The 22833-nt window shown below is 47.8% G+C and overlaps 1 protein-coding gene across 1 annotated transcript in view; it reads left to right on the top strand.

Moving 5' to 3' along the window:
- The window catches only part of VPS53 (VPS53 subunit of GARP complex), a 296463-nt gene that overhangs the window by 164889 nt on the left and 108741 nt on the right, over positions 1-22833 (top strand). The window contains exon 14 of the mRNA XM_082246053.1: positions 20761-21003. Within this exon, the coding sequence (XP_082102179.1) occupies positions 20761-21003 (243 nt within the window). The remainder of the gene's footprint in view (positions 1-20760; positions 21004-22833) is intronic.

Genomic DNA, 22833 nt, shown 5'->3' with positions numbered 1-22833 from the left:
AATAACTTTTGCGCAAACCAATCAAAATATGCTCTTTGCGATTTTTCTTTTTTACCAAACATATGTAGCATAAAACAAATTGGCCTAAAATGTTAAAAAAAAATAGATTTTTAAATTTTTTTTTTGGGGAATTTCAAAAAAAAATGTGAAAAATATTGTTATTTTTGCAAAATTGACGCTATTTTTATGTTTATAGCGCATGATCAAAAAATCGCACAGGTGATCAAATACCACCAAAAGAAAGCTCTGTTTGTGGGAAAAAAAGGACGTCAAATTTGTTTAGGTACAGAGTCGCACGACCGCGCAATTGCCCGTTAAAGTCACGCAGTGCCGAATCGCAAAATAGGCCCTGGTCAGGAAGGGGGTAAAATCTTCCGGGGCTTAAGTGGTTAAGCAGTCCCTGAGCTGCAAGCTACCCTTGTTGCTTACCCTCTCTATTTGCCCTGGTGGCCATTATTTACCAAAAGAGAAAGAAAATTCCACATTTTGAATGGTCACCAGAATAGGAATAAAGGAGATAACTTCCAATGAGGACACCAATGAGTTTTGACTACCAAGGAACTCTCCCACTTTAGGCTACATTCACACCTGAGTGTAGGGTTTTCGCGCGTTTTTTACCGCGATTTTTACCGCGATTTACAGGCGTTTTTACAGGCGTTTTTTGTGCAGGCGTTGTTAGATTGAATAGAAACCAATGGAAAACGCCTGTAATCTGCCCAAAAAGAAGCTCATGTACTTTTTTGAGCGTTGGGTGTTTTGCTTACAGCGTCAAAACGCTCAGATATGAACAGGGGCCATTGAAATGAATAGGATTTGTCTTGTTGGGCGTTTTGAGAGCTGATCCTAGAGCAGAAAAACTCCCCAAAAACACCCCAAAACGCCTACATGTGAACGGAGCCTAAGGGAGATTACTTTTTACTTCCTGTTGTGGCTATTGGACATGGAGTGAGGAAAAATCTTCCCAATAGGACGCAGATTAAAAAAAAAAAAAAAACAGGGGTCATAACCAATGTCTTTATGATTCACTCCATTCATACTTCTGCTTTTCCTCAGGACTGAAGCATGAATAAAGTGGGAGGGAATAAATATGGTTGATTAACCACTTTTTTTGCTGGTATCCAATTATCTGTAAGCCGCAGCATAACCCATTTGTCTCAGAAATAATACTGATCTTGTGTCCCCCCCTTAATGAACTCCAAGAAAATTATTTTATAGTGCAAAAATCCTGTTTTTTTTTTTTTTTTTGTGCTGAGGTGCGTTGGCAGCCCCGTATATATAACATCTCAGTAAACTCCAACGTTTTAAGATACTGCGCATGGATAATTGCCATGCCTGGCAGCAACAATTTTACTTATTATGTTATTATTATGTTATTTAGTTCATGCTTCTCCATCTTCTGCCTGGCTGATAAATTAACCTCCTGAATATGTCAACATGATTTGCTTTATCAAACAGGAACATATACTAAAGGAACTACTCAATATACTGCTACTGAATATGCATTGGTCTGTTATTTCTATTATTCCTCTCTAGGCTTGCGGACTGGTTTGATAGTAAAAGTATTTTTCACAGCAAGCTAATAAGTGCAGCCAGGAGCAGTGAGGGTCTGTCTTTGTACCTCTGTAGCCAGTGTAATCCCAGCTCTCTGTAACCCAGACACACCCTGTCCTGACTTTACATTGAAATTGATTTTTACTTTTACTTTTTTCCACTCAATCAGAAATGTTTTCCATTAAAATGTTTCCCCTTGCAGGCATCCTAAACCTGAAAGGAATTTTGAGAAAGTATGCAGTTTCCTAGAAAGTTAACCTGTTCATGCCTTTTTTTTTATTTTTTTACCATATACTGTATATTAGTTAGTTTCCAGTTAAAATTGTAGCAAGGCTAACATGCACACTTGTACTTTACTTTTTCAAAACATTTTTATTTTCAAATGTCTCCATAAAGCAGAATGTCTCCATAAAGCTGAATTATATATCAGCAGAAGTTCCTTAGAATTTACTTCTCGCTGTTCATCTATTGTGTGTTTTGACCACCTGTTAATGGAGGCAAGATCCCATCAATTAATTTATAGGCACACAACCAAGTATTTGTGTTTCATGGAGCACGCGCTCAGGTCAGGTTTGGGCCTCCCTAAATATTACAGTGCGAAGAAAACTGTGTAGTTAAATTGAATTAATGTGAACTTGTTAAGGATTGGTTTATCTTGCTTATGCTGGCATAACCAGTTTTTCATGTGAATAGGAGTTCAAAAATTTTGATCAGATGTTAAAAATTGAAGTTTGATGCAACACAATCATTTGCCTGACAAAATCACTTTTTGTTTTCTACATTTGTTGGAAAAAGTAAACAATCTCTACACTATTTTTCTATACACCATGGAAATGATCTGAATTTTCCAAACGCTTTCATCCTCGATTTCACAAAAAGTGGAAGGGGTTCGAAAGGGTAGTGAAAAATCTGCTAGACAGCACAGTTTTGTTCAGAATATCAAAATATCACTTTGTGGAATTGTCAGATTTAAAATGTGCATGACCAGCATCCATGGCTTTGCATATTTAAGCTTTGCATTTTCCTGCCTTTTCTCATACTTTCCCTATGTATGTAAGGCCATTGGTTTATTAGAAAAATAAGAAAGTTATTGAAAAGACCAATGTTCTCCTTTTCAATGCAAGATCCAAAATATTGTGTTTTTTCGTTCACTGACGGACACAGCTCCATGTCTTCTAGCCCCTTGGGCTTATGCTGCTCTCTACAGGAGTAGGACTAGGCGGAAACAATTTTGGCTACACCCTTGAGGCAGTCCCAGGGGGTATACCATCAGTTCTTTCTATAGAACTTCAGTTTTTTTTTTCTGCCTAGTCAGGAGTAAGGACCTGGCATTTTCCTTTTTAAATTGAATCATTTTCCCTTTTTCTTTTTTTTCCTGTGTGAACTACAATAAACCTGTTCCTGTGTGAACTACAATCAACAGCCGGACTGGGCAACGCACTGGATATCCTAGATCCTTATGGTCTTCCCAGTTTGGTCTGCGAGCAGGACCCAGCTATTAGCTCTGTGCTAGGTTGGCCGTGACATGCCCCACTGGACGGGGGCTGGCCGGCGAGTGAAATACCTCGCAAGGTCCCATAGCCTTGGTCACGATAGCAGTCACGAGCCGAGTTGCAGTGCACCTCGGGCCGCAACACCCCCATTCAAGGATGGTGGGGTGGACTGCTGGGAGTGGTGCCCACCTGATGCCAAGGTGTGGGGAGTAGTGTCCCCCCTCCTTTCTCTGGGAGTTGCTGGGGTGGTTGCGGGCCCTCCCTGGGGATGGTAGGCCCCCCTCTGTGTCCTTCCTCCCCTCAGATTTTCCCCCCTCTCCCTAGCATGATTTCCCTGTGTTGGTCGCCCTCACCTGCCCCCTGTCCCCCCTTAGCCCCCTTTTGGGGGGCACAGATGTTTTTTGGGCTGGGGGGCTTCACTGGTGCTGGGCCGGAGGGCAGTGGGTGTATGTTGCTCACTGCCCCCTTTTGGGGGAGCCTGTGTTGGACAGAAGGTGTCGGAGTCGATGTTTCCTACGCTGTTGAAAGCTAGAAAATCTACTTCCAGGAAGGTTTATTATCGAGTTTGGAAGGCGTACATTACTTGGTGTGAGTCCCAGGGGATTTCTCCCTGTTTCTTTTCTGGGTCTCGCCTGTTACAACTAGGTGTAGATCAATGTTTGGCTCTGGGAACCATCAAGGGACAGATTTCCTCTTTTGGCCATTGGTGGCAAAGTCCTTGGTTCACATCTTTTTGCAGGGAGTTCGCCATCTGGCTCCTCCGGTGCGATCCCTGGTACCTCCGTGGGAGCTAAACTTGGTACTGTCGGTGCTTCAAAAGCCTCCTTTTGAAAACATTCATGAACTTCCTTTTCTCACTCTGTCACAGAAGGTGGCCTTTTTGGTTGCTATTACTTCTGCGTGTAGGTTGTCGAGTTGACTGCGTTGTCCTGTCGGTCACCTTACCTGGTTGTTCACAGGGACAAAGGGGTGTTACGACCCTGTTAGACGTTCCTTCCTAAGGTCGTCTCTGGGTTTCATTTGAATAAAGATATTGTGTTATGTCCTAAGCCAAAACATCCTAAAGAAATTGCTAATGCTATGTGACTGAGTGCTAATGTCATCAGGTAGGGTTGTCACTTCATCCTTTTAAACCAGGACACACATTAATTACACAGGTTCTGTGGCTGATTAAGATGGTAATTTAACTCACTTGGTGCCTTATGTGCATATCAGCCTCAGAACCTGTGTAATTATTATGTGTCCTGGATTAAAGGGATGAGGTGGCAACCCTATCTACTGGGTGTACTGTGTTTTCCACCGTACAGCATTGAGGAAGCATCCCCTATTATTGGTCATGCTTGTAATAAGCCATATGGAACTTTGATCTTTCTTCTGCCTGCTTACAGTGACTTTGATCACTTCCAGCTATATGACCCGTACCCGAGGCCTGGCCTCTTTCATTCAGTCTATACCTTGCATAACTTCTGATGGTGCCAATGTCTGCAGCCTAAAGTTACATTGCTTTTGAAGTTTAGCTCTATCCGGTGTGGTTGGGTACCCTGACTATGGTCATGCAAGACTTTATGGCCTAAATCACGCTGTTATTTGTTGACTCTGATTCCCGACGCCAGATGTTTGTTCCTGCATCTTCTCTTGTAGACTCTATATTATAGGATTCATCTGTGACCCTAACGGCATCAGCCTTAGAAACAGTGAATGCTCTGGTGGCTCTGGGGATTAGTACACACTGATTTATGCCTTTTCTTTCCTAAAACTTTATCCTCATCTGCTTCTCAGGATCAGGATAAAGGGCTTTCTGGTGATCCTCATTGCTCTGGAATGGCCCATGCAGATGTGGGGTACCAATCTGGTAAGATTCCTGGCAGACGCTCCATGGGCACTGCCAGATTATGGTGTGGGTTTCGGGGGTTTCTATCCCAGAAGATTCTTTGTAGGACAAGTCCCCTCCTTCCCACATCTGTATTTGGACCAGTGTGTTGCTCTCAGGGTTTTCAAGGATCAGGTTTCTTACCTGTTTCAGAGAACATTGGCCTCCCGCTCCTTGATACCTTACTACATGTGATCTAAATCTGGTTTTCGTTTCACTTTAGAAACCACTGATCAAATAGAACAAGGGTCTCCAAACTTTCTAAACAAAGGGCCAGTTTATTGTCCTTCAGGCTTTAGGGGGGCTGGACTGTGGCCAACGGGAGTAGAAAATGTCCTAGTGTGGGAGCAAACAATAGTTCATCAATGGTGTAATTTGGAGGAACAGTGCCCCATCGTTTGTGTCAATGGATGAACTTATTTTTATTTATTTATTTCAGGTACTTATATAGCGCTGTCAATTTACGCAGTGCTTTTTACATATACATTGCACTTTCACATCAGTCCCTGCCCTCAAGGAGCTTACAATCTAAGGTCCCTAACTCACATACATACACAGTAGGGCCAATTTTATACAGGATCCAATTAACTTACCAGCATGTCTTTGGAGTGTGGGAGGAAGCCGGAGTACCCAGAGGAAACCCACGCAGGCACAAGGAGAACATGCAAACTCCAGGCAGGTAGTGTCGTGGTTGGGATTTGAACCAGCGACCCTCTTGCTGCTAGGTGAAAGTGCTAACCGCTACACCACTGTGCCACCCTGGCACTTATGCCCCATCGTTGGTGTCAGTGGATGGAATAGTGAATGGATTGGCAGTAATTATGGCCAATTGGTTTCAGTGGGAGGAATAGTTCCTTGTATAAGTGGGAGAAATGGGGCCCCAAGGGCAAGATAAAGGCAAGTAAAGGGTCACATCCAGTCCCCGAGTCGTAGTTTGGCGACCACTGAAATACAACATTGTTTCTCTTACGTCCTCCGACAGTCGCCGCCTCTTCATATTCGTCACTAATGGGGTTATTGACCTTTGCTCCGTAGGAGTAGCTAGGCAACAGAATATATTAATATCAAAGCTTTTAGCATATCCCACCCCCAGGGGGTGGTCCCCTCAGTCAATACCTCCCTGCTTCCTGCATTTCCAACCCAGTTTTCTAATGCCTAGCTCAGGAGTAGGTTGGGCTGTTCCTGTGCTGGGGCTCTTAGTCTCAGCTTCTTTTCTCTTTTTGATTTTATTTGGAGTTTATTTCTCTTTCTTTTACCTAGCTGTTTATTTTCAGCGTTAGTTAGCTTCTTCTGATGAAGATGATCGTGCGGAGCTGGGTCTCAGTCTGGCCACCCTGGATCCCAGGGCTCAGGGCCAGGGGCTTCCCAGCCTGCCATCGAGCGTTCAGCTTAGGTTTTACCCTGGCACATTGAACGACCCATCCCTGTTCGCTGCAGGGATGCTATCGGTGAGGTGGCTACCTCACTGGACGCCATTGCGGTTTCGCACCGCAGTTCCACTGCGTCATGCTTGCGACACTCACTGTCCTCAGTGCAGCGGTTTGGTCGCTGGAGCAGGCTCCCCACGCCTTCCGGACTGGTAAGTATAACTCTATGTGGGGACCTGTCTATTTGGGTGTCAGTCTGGGACTGTGTGACCCTGCATGTCTGTGTGGCTGCTGTGCTCCCTGTCAGTTCCTGTGTGGACTTGCTGCCTGTGTGTGGGCTGTGAAGGGGGGGGCTCTCCCGCTCTGCTGGGTGTCAGCATGAAGCAGTCAGATTTTGGGCATGCTGTGCGGCGATCCGCCATTTTTTTGCGGCAAAATCATGGTGGCCGGTCCTGTGTGGTATTGCACGGCGTTTTGGCGCCAAACGCCGCCATTTTGGCTGCGATCGATCAGGCCACATGTCGGCGCCATTTTCTATTTGCCCAAGGAATCCTCAGCCGAGCGGCCATGTTTGTGTAGCCTTGCATAGGCTTCATAGGGGCGGTCAGTCTTGCATCACTTCCTTTTGCTCTGGGACAGCGATCGGTTGCAGCAGCCTGTGTGATCTCTCCAGGTTTTTATCTTCCCATTTTTCCTGTATTCCTTGCCCAGTTTCTTGTCCCTGTGGGGGTCGGTGTATTCAGTGGGTGCGGTGGGCTACGCTTACCGCGATCTTAAAGGCGCAGTACCCCTTTTTTCCTAATATTACTGGGGCGCATGGATTCTCAGGATTGCAAGTTTCCTCCCGCCTTGGTGGGGGGCCAAGGGGCTGCTGCTTCCCCTGAGGGGGCTGATCTGGCTACTATTGTGGCAAATTTGGCTGCTCAGGTGCAGATGCTGGTGGCTGATCGATCCACAAAACGGCCCAGGGTGTCAATTTCCTTTGATTCAGAGGGCGATGGGGCTGCTATGGCTGGAGTGCCCTTCTCAGGGTCTCACTCATCCCTTGACCTTGTGGGGTCTGAGGGGGAGGCTGAGGTGGAAGGGGTTGATAATTCTCCCCCTGGCTCGTCTGAAGAGCTTGCACTCATGGATGAGTTGGTTGCTTCTATCAAGCAAACGCTGCATTTGCAGGATGAACCATGTCCTCCTGTTTTGATGTCCTCTTATGGGACGCAAAGGAAATGCAAAACATCGCAGGTTTTTCCTTGCTCTACGGATTTTCAGCGCGCGGTTGATGAGCAATGGCGCAATTTAAAAAAGCCTTTTGCTGTGCCGAGTAGGTTCAAGCTGCGTTATCCCTTTACACCCGCCACTGATGAGCGTTGGTGTGTGCCGCCTCAGGTGGATCACGCGGTGGCGATTTTGAATAAATCAACTGCGATCCCTGCTGAGGATACCCCGGTGTTCCGGGACCCGACGGACAGGAGATTGGAATCTCTGGCCCGTCATTCTTATACGGTTGCTGGCTCTATGCTGAAGCCTATTTTTGCTTCCATTATGGCAGCCCAGGCTATTGCGGATTGGACGCAGGTGCTCAGGCGCACCCTGGTGGCTGACTCTGCCCCGCCGACAACTTTGGCTATGGTGGATCAGATTCATCAGGGTGTCATGTATTTGTGTGATGTGGACTTAGATATGGTCCCTTTGGCTGCGCGTCTTTCTAGTGTGGCGGTATTGAACCGTCGCCTGATATGGCTGAAATGTTGGTCTGTTGACCAATCTTCCCGCAAGACTAATTTCCCGCAAGGCTAATTTGCCCTACGCGGGATCGCGCCTTTTTGGCGAATCTTTGGATACTCTGATAAAGGGTATTTCTGGGGGTAGGAGCACTCTCTTGCCCCAATCTCACAAGAATAAGTTTGTTCGTGGTAAGAAGAATGCCTCGTTTAGGCCCTCTCAGGGGTCCTTTCGTGCCTTTCGGTCGCACTATAAGGGCAAGCCCTTTAAGGGCCAAGGCTCCCAGAAGAAGCCGTAGACGGGTAGGCAGAAGTCCGACCAGTCCGGGACCGCTGCCCATAACAATGCGGCCTGAAGGGATGCCCTCACCCGGTTCTGGGGTGGGGGGACATTTGCTCGGTTTTCTTCAACCCTGGCTGGACCGCATTCGGGACAGATGGGTTCAGGAAATCGTTCGATCTGGATACAAGATCGAGTTTCTCTCTCGGCCGGCGGGCAGATTTTTCCCCTCAAACCTTCAGCTGACTCCGGAGCGCTTGCAGGATCTGCATCTGGCGGTGCGGGACCTGCGGGCCCAGGGAGTGGTGGTTCCAGTGCCTCATCTGTGCCTCCGGGACAGATTTCGGGGGTTCTATTCCAATCTGTTCACTGTGCCCAGAAAGGAGGGCAAGGTACGTCCGATTCTGGACTTAAAAGCTCTGAACCGCTTTGTGCGGGTTCGCAAGTTCCGCATGGAATCCCTGCGATCAGTGGTGGCTGCCCTGGTTCCGGGGGAATTCATGGCCTCCGTCGACTTGAAGGATGCATACCTTCACATCCCCATTTTCGAGGGTCACCAGAGGTACCTTCGATTTGCCATTGCGGAGGATCATTATCAATTCGTGGCGTTGCCTTTTGGTCTCGCTTCGGCTCTGCGGGTTTTCACCAAGGTGCTTGCGCCGGTTCTGGCCTTATTGAGGGCCCAGGGAATTTCTGTCCTGGGGTATCTGGACGATATCCTGATTCGGTCCGCGACCAGTCAGACCCTGGTGAACGACCTGTCCATCACGATGCAGTCTCTGCAGGAATTCGGTTGGACGATAAATTTTCCAAAGTCAACGTTGTGTCCGTCGGTTCGTCTTCCCTACCTGGGGATGATTCTGGACTCTGTTCAAGCGAAGGTCTTCCTGCCGGAAGACAAGCTTCGGACACTTCAGTGCGAAGTCAGGTCCCTCAGGGACAATCAGTGCTCGTCCCTCCGGACGTGTATGAGGTGTCTGGGATTGATGGTTTCGGCTTTCGAGGCAATTCCCTTCGCCCTGTTTCACACACGGGAGCTTCAAGCTGAGGTCCTGGCCAAGTGGGACGGGCGTCCGCAATCTCTGGATCTGCGGCTGTTGTTGAGCCGTCTCACCTGCAGGGGTCTTTTGTGGTGGCTCCAGTCCCCGGCGGTGTCGGGGGGCAAGTCCTTTGTCGTGGACGGTGATCACCACGGATGCCAGCCTGTCGGGCTGGGGTGGTGTTCTGGGCGTTCTGTCCGCCCAGGGAACTTGGTCGGAGGAGGAATCCTCCCTTCCGATCAACGTTCTGGAATTGCGAGCGATAAATCTCTGTCTTCTGCGTTGGACGGACAGGCTTCAGGGCCGTCCAGTTCGGGTACAGAAGGACAATGCCACAGCGGTGGCCTACATCAACCACCAAGGGGGCACCAGGAGTGCCCGAGCGGCGCGGGAAGTAGCCGACATTCTGTCTTGGGCCGAGACGCACGTCCCGGCGATATCTGCAGTTCACATTCCGGGGGTGGAGAACTGGCAGGCGGATTATCTGAGTCGCCAGACCCTGGACCAGGGAGAATGGTCCCTTCACCCGGATGTCTTCCAGATGTTGTGCGCGAAGTGGGGGTCCCCAGATGTGGACCTGTTCGCGTCTCGTCTAAACAACAAGGTGGAAAGGTTCGTGGCAAGGACGCGCGATCCTCGGGCAGACGCCTCAGACGCGTTAGTGGCCCCCTGGCATCAGTATCGCCTGATGTATGCCTTTCCACCGATTCAGCTGCTGTCCGGGCTCCTTCACAGGTTGGCCTCGGAACCGCACACGGTGATTCTAGTGGCACCGGACTGGCCTCGCCGGTCTTGGTACGCAGACCTCGTGAATCTGGCGGTCGACGCTCCGTGGCGTCTGCCACTTCGAGAAGATCTCCTGTCTCAAGGACCGATATTCCATCCTGCTTTACAGTCGCTGGCTTTAACGGCCTGGCTGTTGAAAGCCAGGTCCTGAAGGATAGGGGTCTTTCCCCTGAGGTCATTCCCACTTTGATCAAGGCTAGGAAGGCCTCTTCGGGGAAGATTTACTACCTTACTTTGCCTGGTCTGGGTCCAGGGGGTATTCCCCTCGCTCGTACTCGGTGTCGAGAGTGTTGGCTTTCCTTCAAACAGGCGTGGACCAGCGTATTGGCGTTGGCCACGATTAAGGGTCAGATTTCTGCGCTGGCCGTTCTCTTTCAACGCCCTGTGGCGTCTAACTCTTTGGTTAGCACCTTTGTTCAAGGGGTGCGACATTTGGTCCCTCCTAGGAGGGAGCCTTTGCCTCCATGGGATTTGAACCTTGTTCTGTCCGTGTTGCAACGTGCTCCTTTTGAAAAGATCAGGGAGATCTCGTTGTCTCTGTTGTCCAAGAAGGTTGCCTTCTTGGTGGCGATCACTTCGGCTCGCAGGGTGTCGGAGCTGGCGGCCTTGTCCTGCAAATCTCCGTATTTGGTGATTCACTTGGATAAGGTGGTCTTGCGACCTAACCCGTCTTTTCTTCCGAAGAGGATCTCGGAATTTCACCTCAATGAGGATATTATTCTGCCTTCGCTTTGCGCGAAGCCTAAGCATCCGAAGGAGGTGGCCTTGCATTCCTTGGATGTTGTTGGGCGATCAGGGTTTACCTGTCATCGACTAAATCCTTTCGCAAGTCGGATTCTCTCTTTGTCCTTCCTGAGGGACCTCGGAAGGGCATGGCGGCGTTGGCTGCGACCATCGCCAAATGGATCAGACAGACGATTGTGCAAGCCTATGCTTTGAAGGGGAAGGTTCCTCCTTTTCCTGTGAAGGCGCACTCTACCAGGTCTCTGAGTACGTCTTGGGCCTATCGTCATCAGGCTTCTGTGGCCCAGGTGTGTAAGGCGGCAACTTGGTCATCCGTTCACACCTTCTCGAAATTTTACAAAGTGGATGTTCAGGCATCGGCAGATGCTTCCTTTGGCCGTAAAGTTCTTAGTGCGGCGGTGCCTTAGGGTCCCTTGTTTGGGCCCTTTGCTGTTGGGGTGTTTTTACCCCTAGGTTACTTGTTCTTTCCTGGGTTGTTGCTCCTCTTGAGCACGTTTTCCTGTTGCCCAGTTGGTTCTCTTACTTTGGTAAGGTTCCTTTCTCTGATGTGGGTTCTGCGTTGCTTTAGGCGCGGCTGCTTTTTTCCCACCCCTCATGTCTACACTGCTATGGGACGTCCCAATTAGTGATGAATATGAAGAGGCGGCGACTGTCGGAGGACGTAAGAGAAAACTGAATTTTTGTAAAATATTACCTGTAAAATTCCTTTCTCCGAGTCCTCCGACAGTCGCCGCCCCCGCCCCTCTTTTGGGGTTTGTTTATGTACTCTACTGCTATGCTACTGAAACTGAGTTGGAAATGCAGGAAGCAGGGAGGTATTGACTGAGGGGACCACCCCCTGGGGGTGGGATATGCTAAAAGCTTTGATATTAATATATTCTGTTGCCTAGCTACTCCTACGGAGCAAAGGTCAATAACCCCATTAGTGACGAATATGAAGAGGCGGCGACTGTCGGAGGACTCAGAGAAAGGAATTTTACAGGTAAGATTTTACAAAAATTCAGTTTTTTCTCTTCTGTCTGGCTCTGGTTTGTGGTTTGAGCTGTGCAAGTCTCTCTCAGCATCTGCTTCTTTCAGCAAGACTGATTCACTTTTTGTCAATTCAGATGGACCCTGAAAAGGTTGCACTTCATGTTCCATCATCTCTAGGTGGCTCAGACAGACCATTACGATCAGCATATTTGCTACAGCTGTGCCCATTAAAAGGATCATTGTTCCCAGTGGTTTCAGATCACTCATGTTCTTTGAGTGTTTGTAAGTTTTGCAGAGAGTATATTTTTCAATGGCAATATGATAATATAGCCCTAAAGTTCAGCTGCAGGCAAATGACTAATTACTGTACGGAATTGTATAGATTCTATTTTCTCTGCCAAAGGATTAATATTCTTGTCTATTCTTTCCTGAGATTTACCCAACCCCACCAGACAGAGCCAATTTGGTTACCTGACCATCTTTCAAGCTTTTGGACTCATGATCAGGTTCCACCCTTTCCTATTGAGGCGCACACACTACGGGATGTGTGAGCGCTTGAACGCTTCTTTAACTTTCTGGGATCGGGAAACTATTCCCCATTTTTGCAAGGCTGTCTCTTGGTCTTCTATTCAAGGGTTCTCCAAGTTCTACCAGGTGGATGTTCATCTCCATCTGGTGCCAACTCCTGTTTGTTGTGTTGCTCACCCTTCAGCTAGACTACTTTTGGACATACCGAATAGTAAAAACTTCTGATGTCCCTCAGTGGAAGAGAAAGAAAATAGTATTATTGCACTCTTAGTAAAATGTTGTTTTTTTTTTTTTTGGAGTCTATTGAAGAGCACACCCCTCTTGTTTAGGATCATGCTCTCAGCACTGCTTTGCTACAAAACTGAGGCGCAGTAGCGGGGAGGGGTTATCTTGGGCTTACCAACTGGTTTTTTTTTTGTTTGCCAGTGTCCAATTTTCATGTAGGTGGCAGTATAACCTGAAGGTTAAAGAGCTCTAGTGTCCCCCAATAGATTCCAAGAGAAGGCCTTTTATAAGTACAAAAATTTAATTTTTTCCTTCTCTAATTTGAGATGTGTGATGGGCAGCAGCCAAATATTTTACTCACAATTCAGGAGCTTTGAATAGAAAATGTAAAATTAGGGATGTTTTTATTTAATTACAGATGGGAGGATTCATTCTTTTCCAGACAAATTTGTTTTTTGACTTCTATGGAAAATGAATGCGTTAAGTTCATGCTTGCTCCGCGATGTGGAAAATTACTGGCCCCATTATTATTGAGTCTTTCATTTTCGTGGCAGCAGGGTAGTCTAGTAAGTTTTAAAATTAATATTAAAGTGATCATTTATATGTTTCATTTGCAACGCTTTTATTCCTATATGGACAGATTACTAGTACCACCTTTATTGAAAAAGGGTTTAAAAATGTATAAGAAGTGATCAATACTTTTTCCAGTCTTCAGTGTGTACATCTGGTAAAATGAATCTTAAATCCATTACAATCAGCATATTTGCTACAGCTATGCCCAAAAAATGGATCATTGTTTACAGTGGTTTCAGATCACTCATGTACTTTGAGTGTTTGAAAGTTTTGCAGTGAGTATATATCAATGTCAATATGGTAATTAATATAGCCCTAAAGTTCTGATGCAGGCAAATGGCTAAATATTATACAGAATTGTATAGATACTATTTTCTCTGCCAAAGGATTAATATTCTTGTCTATCAATTCTTGAGATTTACCCAACCCCACCAGACAGAGACTCAAATTGGTTACCTGATTTTTCTCTGAAGCTAAAGCTGAACTCCAGGCAGATATAAAATACACAATAATGCTGCTCTGTTTTCACCATTACATCTTTAAATGTATGTTTCTCTTTTGTTCATTGACTGATCTTCTTAACAATTGGGTTATACTGCCCCCTACAGGAGTATGACACTAGGCAGAAAAAAAAGTTTGGCTACGCCTATGGGTAGTCCCAGGGGGTATACTCCCTCTCTGTGCTATAGGTACTCAGTTTTTTTTCTGCCTAGTCAGGAGTAAGGACCTAATTCCTTGTTGGGATCTCTGGTCCTGGCAAATTTTTATTTTTGAATAGATTTTTTTTTTCCTGCTTTTTTTTTCCTGTGAGATCTACAATCAACTGCCGGATTAGGCAATGGGCTGGATAATTTAGATCCAGTGGTCACCCCAGTCTGGCCAGCGAGTGCATGCAGAGCTCAGCGCTAGGTTGGCCGCAACATAGCGACACCAGAGGGGGCTGGCCTACGACTTAACCGCCTTGCGTAGTCGCATACGAACGTGTCTCAACCCGAGTCGCAGCATTCCTCCTGGCCGACAACTCCCCTATTTCGATGGAGAGGAGGTTCTGTCTGGAGCGGTGCCCGCCTTGTTCCTGATATATTAACAGCTGCCCCTCCCTTCCCCCTGGAGGGTTTTGGGGTGGATGTGGGCCCCTCCATGGGACGTTTGTACTCCTCCTTCCCATTGGGCAACTCCGTCATCGGTCTGGTGGTCCCTGTGGGCCATATTGCTCTGCATCCACCCCCGTCTTCACAGGGGCTGTGGAGTGGCCTGGTCCACCACCTGGGGTAGGGGCAGGGTGCTGTGCTGGCGATGGGGTCAGAAGGGGTGCGCCGCCGGCGACTGGGCGATCGGCTGTGGGGGGCTCTACCTAGTGGAGGCTCCTGCGAGGGGCCCTCCTTCCTGCCTGTCCCATTTTCTGATCCCTCCTGGTGCTGCCATTCTGCGGTAGCCCGTGTTCTCAATGCACGGCAGCCATGTTTGTGTAGTCTGGCAGCCATTTTGAACTTGTTTGCCATTGAAAATAGTGGCGGCCATGACAGTGGAGCCCTGTGGGCGACAATTTTGGTGGTGGGAGCCCCTCCTCATCCCCCGGTGCCGACTCCTAGATCTTTTTACTTCCTGATAGCTGCACGTGGAGTGCAGATTATCTTGGTGGCTTCAGGTGCCTGTTTCCACTGGGTGTCCTTTGTGTCCCAGGTGGAGGTGATTTTTGGGCAACGGGCTAGTAAAAAGCGCCCCCTGCCTCATCTGTCTCCTCAGATCCTGAATCTGATTCGGCCACCGTGGACATGGGTCACTCTGCTGGCTCTATGACCACGTGCCCTGAGTTCTCAGATAGCGAGGATGATTCCTCCACTTCTACAACTGCACACGAAAAGGCGTTGGAGGATGCACTGATTGGATCTGTGCGTGAGACCTTTAAAAATGAAGGATGCAGCTGAAGCTGCCACAGAGGCGTCGGTTCCGTTTGGCACTCACAAGCCATCCAGAGCAGCAAAGGTCATACGGTCCGGCTACAAGATTGAGTTTCGCTCTTATGGTGTCTACCTTCGAGGCGGTTCCATTTGCACAGTTCGAAACGAAATCCCAGCAAAGGGAGATTCTGGCCAAATGGTACAAGAATCTGCAGTCTATGGACAATCCGACCCGGCTGAGCCGGGGAACGAAAGAGTCCCTGATATGGTGGCTTCTTTCTCGGGCGCTTCGGCTGAGCAAATCCTTCCTCTCCTTGTATTGGACAGTGGTCACCACAGATGCCAGCCTGTCCATCTGGGGAGGCGTCCTTGACAAGAATTCTGATGAGGGGATCTGGACGCTGGAATAGTCCAGACTATCGATCAATGTCTTGGAACTCTGAGTGATCAGACTGTGCCTGGAACATTGGACGGATTGTCTTCGGGGCTGTCCAGTGCGCATTCAATCAGACAATGCCACGGGCGTGGATTATGTCAGTCACCAGGGGGGCACAAGAAGTGTCCTGGTGGCTCTGGAGGTAGCCAGCATTCTAAGGTGGGCAGTGCGGTTAGTTCCAGCCCTCTCCGCTGTACACATTTCCGGGATGGAAAACTTGCAAGCGGGTTATCTCAGTTGGCAGGCATTGGACCAATAGGAGTGGTCCCTTCATCCGGAGGGGTTTCATCTGTCGTGTCTCCGGTGGGGCATCCCCGAAGTGGATCTGTTGGTGTCCCGGCTCAACAAAAAGGTGCAGAGGTTTGTGGCTTGGCTACGGGATCCTCTTTCGTATGCCACAGACGCGCTGGTGGCCCCGTGGGGTCAGTATTGTCTGATTTACGTCTTCACTCATCTCAAGCTTCTGCCAAGACTTCTGTGCAGGATCGAGGCATAAGGGATTCCGATCATTTTAGTGGTCCTGGACTGGCCGGGCTTGGTACGCCGACATTCCTTGGAAACTTCCTCTCAGGGAGGATCTGCTGTCCCAAGGACCAATCTTCCATCCTGCTTTGCAGTCGCTGGCTTTGACGGCTTGGCTGTTGAACACCAGGTGCTGAAGGATACAGGTTTGTCGGTGATTCCAACGCTGTTAAAAGCTGGGAAGTCTACTTCTAGAAAGACCTACCATCGTACATGAAAGACGTACATTGCATGGTGTGAGTCTCTTGGGGTTCATCCTCGTTCTTTTTTGGTGGCTGGGATCTTGACCTTCCTTCAACACAGGGTTGAGCAAAACTGGCCTTGAGTACTATCAAGGGTCAGGTGTCTACCTTAGCGGTCTTCTTTCAACGGCCCTTGGCCACACACTCCCTGGTGCAAACTTTTCCTCAGGGTTCGGCACTTGGCTCCTCCAGTGCATTCTCCATTACTGCCTTGGGAACTTATTTTGGTGCCTTCAGTCCTCCAGAAGCCTCCTTTTGAGAATCTAGGGGGGATGCCCCTGCTTATGCTGTCTCAGAAGGTGGCCTTTTTGGTGGCTTTCACCTCTACGTGCAGGGTGTCGGAATTGGCGGCATTATCCTGCTGTTCACCTTACTTGGTGGTTCACAGAGATAAGGTAGTTCTTCGCCCCGGTCCGTCGTTCCTTCCAAGGGTTGTCTCTGATTTTCATTTAAATTTAAACATTGTATTGTCTTCCCTGTGTGCCTTGGATGTGGTCTGGGCGAGTAGGGTGTACCTGGCAGCTACGGAGTCTTTTAGGAAATCAGACTTACTATTTGTGCTCACGGATGGGCCTCGGAAAGGGTTGTCTGCTTGCTCTGCGACCATTTCCAGATGGATCAGACAAACAGTTATTCAGGCCTATTCCATCAAGGGTCAGGTTCCTCTTTTCCCTGTCAAGGCGCATTCTATTCGGGCGCTCAGTGCCTCCTGGGCTTTCCGTCATCAAGAGTCGGTGACACAGGTTTGCGAGGCGGCCTCCTGGTCGTCTGTGCACACTTTCACAAAGTTCTATAAAGTGGACGTGTTGGCATCTGCGGATGCTTCCTTTGGCTGCAAAGTTTTTCAGGCTGCTGTTTAGAGACCCTGGTCCTCTTTTAGGGTGTATTGTTCTTTTCAGGTGCGCTCCAGTTGTTTTGATTGAGCTCCTGTTTACCTGGTTGGCTATAGTTTAGCCTTGGGAATTTATTTTTCACTGTTCCCACTCCTCATGTTTAACACTGCTTTTGGACGTCCTAATGGTGAAAAAGATCAGGAGCAGTGTCAATGAACGAAAGAGAAAATAGGAGTTGTAATTCTTCTGACACTGCTTGTAACAAAACTGAGTACCTATAGCAAAGAGGAAGTATACCCCCTGGGACTGCCCATAGGCATAGCCAGACTTTTTTTCTGCCTAGTGTCCTACTTCTGTATTCTGCAGTATAACCCAATGGTTAAGAAGATCAGGAGCTGTGTCAGCCAATGAACTTTAGAGAAATGGATTTTACGGTAAGTCAAAAATCTCATTTTTTTAAACTGCTGGCAGTGCAGTGCAGTACAAGGGTCTCAGTTTGGTTTATTTTCAGTCTATTTTGGTCCTTAGGTAGCCAATCAGTTTTTTTACTAGTACTTTTTTTTTAAATGTTGTTTGTATGATGAGCATCATTTTTGTGACAATAGCCAGTCCCTGGAATTCATAAAGACTGACTCCAAACGGATTTCTCTTCCATTCATTGACATTGGCTTGTCTGGCTCTGTGATTCCAACCATGCTATAAACAAGGAAATCTACATCTCAAAAGCTTTATCATCGGATGTGAAAGGTGTACATTTCCTGGTGTGAGGTTCGAGGAGTCCATCCTTGTTCCTTTTCGGTGACTCAGATTCTGGCCTTTCTTCAATGGGGTTGAATCAGAAACTGGCTTTGAGCACCGTGAAAGGCCAAGTGTCTGCCCTGGCAGTTTTTTTTCGAAGACCTTTGGCTTCCCATTCATTGGGGCGTAAATACTAAAGATCGATCGGTTATCGGCAAAGCCGATCTATCGAGGGCCGATATGGACTTTCCCCGATATATCGGAATCGGCTTTTTATTTACCGATATTGCCGATATTTCAGGGAAAGTGCTTGTACCGGATGATGCCTGCAGCTAGAGGCATCAACCCGGTACCGGTGTCCATAGCCGACGGTCGGCTGTCTTGTAATGACAACAGATACTGCTGAGATGCCGCTCGGCTGTCATTCTAAGGAGCGGGAGGGGAAGTCCCCCCCCATTGCCTTCCGCAGCTCGCACGGGTCTCCCGTCCCACCGGGACGCCCGGGAATCCTACCTTCACCACCGCCGTCTGACCCGGGTCCATTTCTTTGAATTCAGCGCTGCTGCGTACCCGGAAGTGGTGTCATGACATGCCATCACTTCCGGGTACTGGCGGCGCCAAATTCAAAAAACGTACAGCATTCAAAACAGCCAAACTTGGCGTTTTGAATGCTTAAGTGCAGAAGAGGGGTTTGGGGTCTTTTAGACCCCCAGATCCCTCCACCACAGTACCTGTAGACATTTAAAAAAAAAAATGTTTTTTTAATTTCCGAAAATTTTGGCAGATATTGGCCGATACCGATACCCGATGACCAAAATATCGGTATCGGCGGTAAAAAAACAATATCGGTTGATCACTAGTACATACCTTCAGGGGGTTCATCATTTTACTCCGCCTGTAATATTTCCTCTGCTAGCGTGGGATTTGAACCTGGTTCTGTCGGTTTTCAAAAGCCTCCCTTTGAAAACATACAGGAGATCCCTTTCCTTACGCTGTCAAAAAAGGTGGCTTTTTTGTTGGCTATTACCTCTGCTCGCAGGGTGTTGGAGCTGGCAGCTTTGTCTTGTCGTTTTTCCTATTTGGGGTTTCTCAGGAATAAGGTGTTTCTGCGACCATGGCCGTCATTCCTCTCAAAAGGTTGTCTCTGATTTCCATTTGAATGAGAACAATGTGCTGCGGTCCTTGTGTCCCAGGCTGGCTCAACCTAGGGAATTTGCCTTTTTATACTCTGGATGTTGATTGAGCTATTTGGAAGCCACTGAGTCCCTTTGGGGGTCAGACTCACTCTTTGTGATTACGGACGGCCCGCAGAAGGGGCTTCCTGCTTCCTCTGCTACCATATCCAGATGGATCTGACAGGCGGTGGCCCAGACTTATTCGCCTAGGAGTCGGGATCCCCCCTTCCCTGTGACTGCACATTCTACTTGGGCACTTCATGATTCTTGGACCTTCTGTCATCAGGCATCAGTGGCGCAGGTGTGCACGGCGGCCACTTGGTTGTCAGTGCATACTTTTTTTTTTTTTTTTACTAAGTGGATGTTTTGGCATCTGCTTTTGCCTCCTTTGGCCGCAAAGTTTTTGCATGCTGCAATTTAGAGGATCTGTTTTTCTCTCTTGAGGGTGTATTTCAGGTTGGGCTCCTGTTCTAGCTGAGCTACTATTACCTGGATTGGGTTGTGTTTAGCCTTGGGTTTGTTATTCCCACCACTCATGTTTGGCACTGCTTTGTGACATCCCTATGGTAAAGAATATGGAGCTGTGTCTGTCAGTGAACGGAAGAGAAAAAAAGGATTTTTGTACTCACTGTAAAATCCTTTTCTCAGAGTTCATTGACACACAGCACCCACCCCTCTAAGGAGTTTTTATGCTTCTGTTCCTGTTTGTTACAAAACTGAGTATCTCTAAGCAGAGAGGGGGATTATGCCAGCTGAAGACGGCCCACAGGGCGTAGCCAAGCTTTTGTGCTGTCTGTCTAGTCCTACTTCTTTAGAGGGCAGCATAACCCTTTGGTAAAGAATATTCAGCTGTGTCTCTAAATGAACTCCATATAGGGCAAAGTGTAATGTGTTAATGTTTGTAAATGCAAGTATCCTAAATCAAATGAACAATAAAAAAATACAAGAAATGGTATTTAAGGAGAAGTGCAAAAATATCAAAAGTTTAAACACAATACATATTGATAAATATTTGCATGACACCCTCTACCTAAAAAATCCCACTATGTAGTTCAAATTATTACAGCAATGTCAACACCCCTAGGAATTTCACATGAAGCCCAAACTATCTGGAAACACTAAAACATATGGTCAAAAATGCAACAAAATGAAAATCAAATGCAAGTATGATTACAGAGCATCAAGCTCATATATCTATGCATGAGAGCATGTGAGGACAATATAACTTAAGTCATAGGATCTCAAACAGTGGTACTTGTAACCCAGGGGAAGAACGCTGCAGACATGACAAAATGCCAGGCCATTCTTACAGGCAAGGGTCAACAGCTTTTGTTTTTTTTTGTTTTTTCAATAAAGTTGAACTCCAGGGAAAAAATGACTGCCTGGGTTAATTGCTCATCTTTCCTAGAGGATAAGGAATAAGGCCATCTAAAAAATAGGGTGCAGCTCTCTAACATCCCTTTCAAAGCAGGACCTGCAGTCCTGCATTGTATGTGTGGTTACTGAGGCCCCTCCACAACCCAGGACACCAGACAGTGGAGGAGAGCACCAGTTAATGGGAGCAAGGCATAATGTAAACATATTACCTTATTCATCATTCCCTAGGCAAAATATATAATTAATCCTTGCGGTGCAGAAGGGGGCCCACTACAGGTAAAGTTTTTATTTCCCAAACTTCAGCTTTGACACCATAATCAAGTTTGCATTTTATATTGGTTGTATTCTGTTTCTCATCAGCTAAATTGTGACACTTGTTTTTGCTCTAGGAATCTTGGTGAGTTAATTGATCGGTTTGCTGGGGATTTCAAGGCCCAAGGTCCACCAAAGTCTACTTCAGAGGATGCCGGAGCTGTGTTGCCAAGCTGTGCAGACTTGTTTGTGTATTACAAAAAGTGTATGGTGCAGTGTTCCCAGCTTAGCACAGGAGAGCCAATGATTGCCCTTACCACTATATTCCAGAAGTACCTGCGGGAATATGCCCTGAAAATTCTTTCTGGTAATCTCCCCAAGTAAGTGTCTATCTTTACTATTCATAAAGTAGTGTAGTATTCTCTATTTGGTTCTTAGAACAAAACCTTGCTTAGATTTGATCTTTAAGAAGTAACTGCCAGTTGTACCTGCAAATATGACCATTGTCTTGTAACATGAGTCTGTATTGGGTGAGTATAGTTAGGCAATGGGGTTTGTTTTTTCACTAGCTCCAGCCAAGAAAAAAAAAATAAAAATATATTTCGTTCATTGACGGACACAGCTCCATATCTTCTTTGACCCTTGAGTTCTGCTGCTCTCCTTAGGAGTAGGACACTAGGTGGAAAAGAATTGACTACGCCTATAGGGCAGTCCCAGGGGATATACTTCCACTTCCTGCTATAGGACTTCAGTTCTGTTTTGCCTAGTCAAGAGTAAGAACCTAGCTCCCTGCTGGGATCTTTGGTCCTAGCATTTTTTTCCTTTTTAAACTGAAGTCTTTTCCAGTGAGAACTACAATCAACTGCCAGACTGGGTAACACACTGGATATCCTAGATCCTTGCGGTTCTCCCAGTCTGGCCAGGGAGCCCATGCAGACCACAGCTCCGCGCTTGGTCGGCCACGACATAGCCCCACTGGACAGGGCAGGCCTGTGAGTGAAACACCTCACGAGGATGCACATGACCTGGTTGCGGCCTAAAACGCAGCGTACCTCTGGTCCGCAGCACCCCCCATTCTAAGATGGGGGAGGTGATCTGCCCGGAATGGTGCCCGCCGGTCCCAAGGTGTGGTGAGTAGTGTCCCCCCCTCCCCTCTGGGAAATGTTGGGGTGGGCGCAGGCCCCTCCCTGAGTTGAGGGGGCCCCCATGTGTCCTTCCTACCCTCATGGCGCCCCCTCCTCAGTAGCAGGGTTCCCTGGCACACACACCCCTCCCCCCCAGTCCCCTCTTCTGGAGTGGCTGTGCTAAGGTGAGCTGTGGCCAGAGGATGGGTGGGAGTGTGCTGCTGCGGCTCAATTTACAATTTTTTTATGGGAAAAATATCCTGGGAAATCCCTGTCTAGGCCCCCCTTGCTGGGCTTAAGTACCTAAAGGGTCCCGGGAGTCGAAGGCCTGCCACGTGGCGCTGCCATTTTCCCGTGGCTGAACATCATGGGAACTTGGCGGTCATGTTTGTGTAGTCCGCGGCCATGTTTTAGTGGTTTCCTATTTAAATCAATGCAGCGGCCATTTTCGTGTAGCCGAATGGAGCGTTGCTTGGCCGTGGGCCTCTAGTGGCTTGCTGCCAGCTGCTTGGCGCTCTCTGTTCCTCCTAAGTCGGTGGTGGTGAGTCCCTGGGGCTATACATACTCCCTCTTCTGCTATAGCAGCGCTGCTTGGTGCACTTGGATCTGTGGTGCCATCGGTGCAGCGGTAGGGGGTTTTACAGCGTTTTATTAAAATTTTTTTGCACAGCTATTGCTGGCAGTCCCCAGCTTACTATGAAGTCCCTAGAGCACGTGTCATCACCTGACCCACTCTCAGAAGCGGGACCCTCTGGGTCTCAGTCCACCCTGGCGGCCATGATGGCAGTCCTGCAGTCCTTGTCCAAAGTGGATATGGCCTTTCAAAAAAGACCTAGCAAAAAGCACCCCTTGCCTTCACCTGCATCCTCAGATTCATAGGCTGATTTGGCCACCGTGGACACGAGTAACCCCACGGGGTCTGCGTCTACACACCTCGAGTGTTCGGACAGTGAGGATGATTCCTCTTCCACTACATCTGCGCAAGGAAAGGCACTGGTGGAGGCACTAACTGTATCAGTGCGGAAAACTTTAAAAATGGAGGACACAGTTAATGATGCGTCAGCTGGTACCCACAGACCATCCAAG

The sequence above is a fragment of the Pelophylax lessonae genome (assembly GCF_965119305.1).
Source record: "Pelophylax lessonae genome assembly, chromosome: 2".
In the NCBI taxonomy this organism is placed as follows: domain Eukaryota; kingdom Metazoa; phylum Chordata; class Amphibia; order Anura; family Ranidae; genus Pelophylax; species Pelophylax lessonae.
The sequence above is the reverse complement of the archived record's forward strand: the minus strand, read 5'-3'. Positions and strand labels throughout refer to the sequence as shown.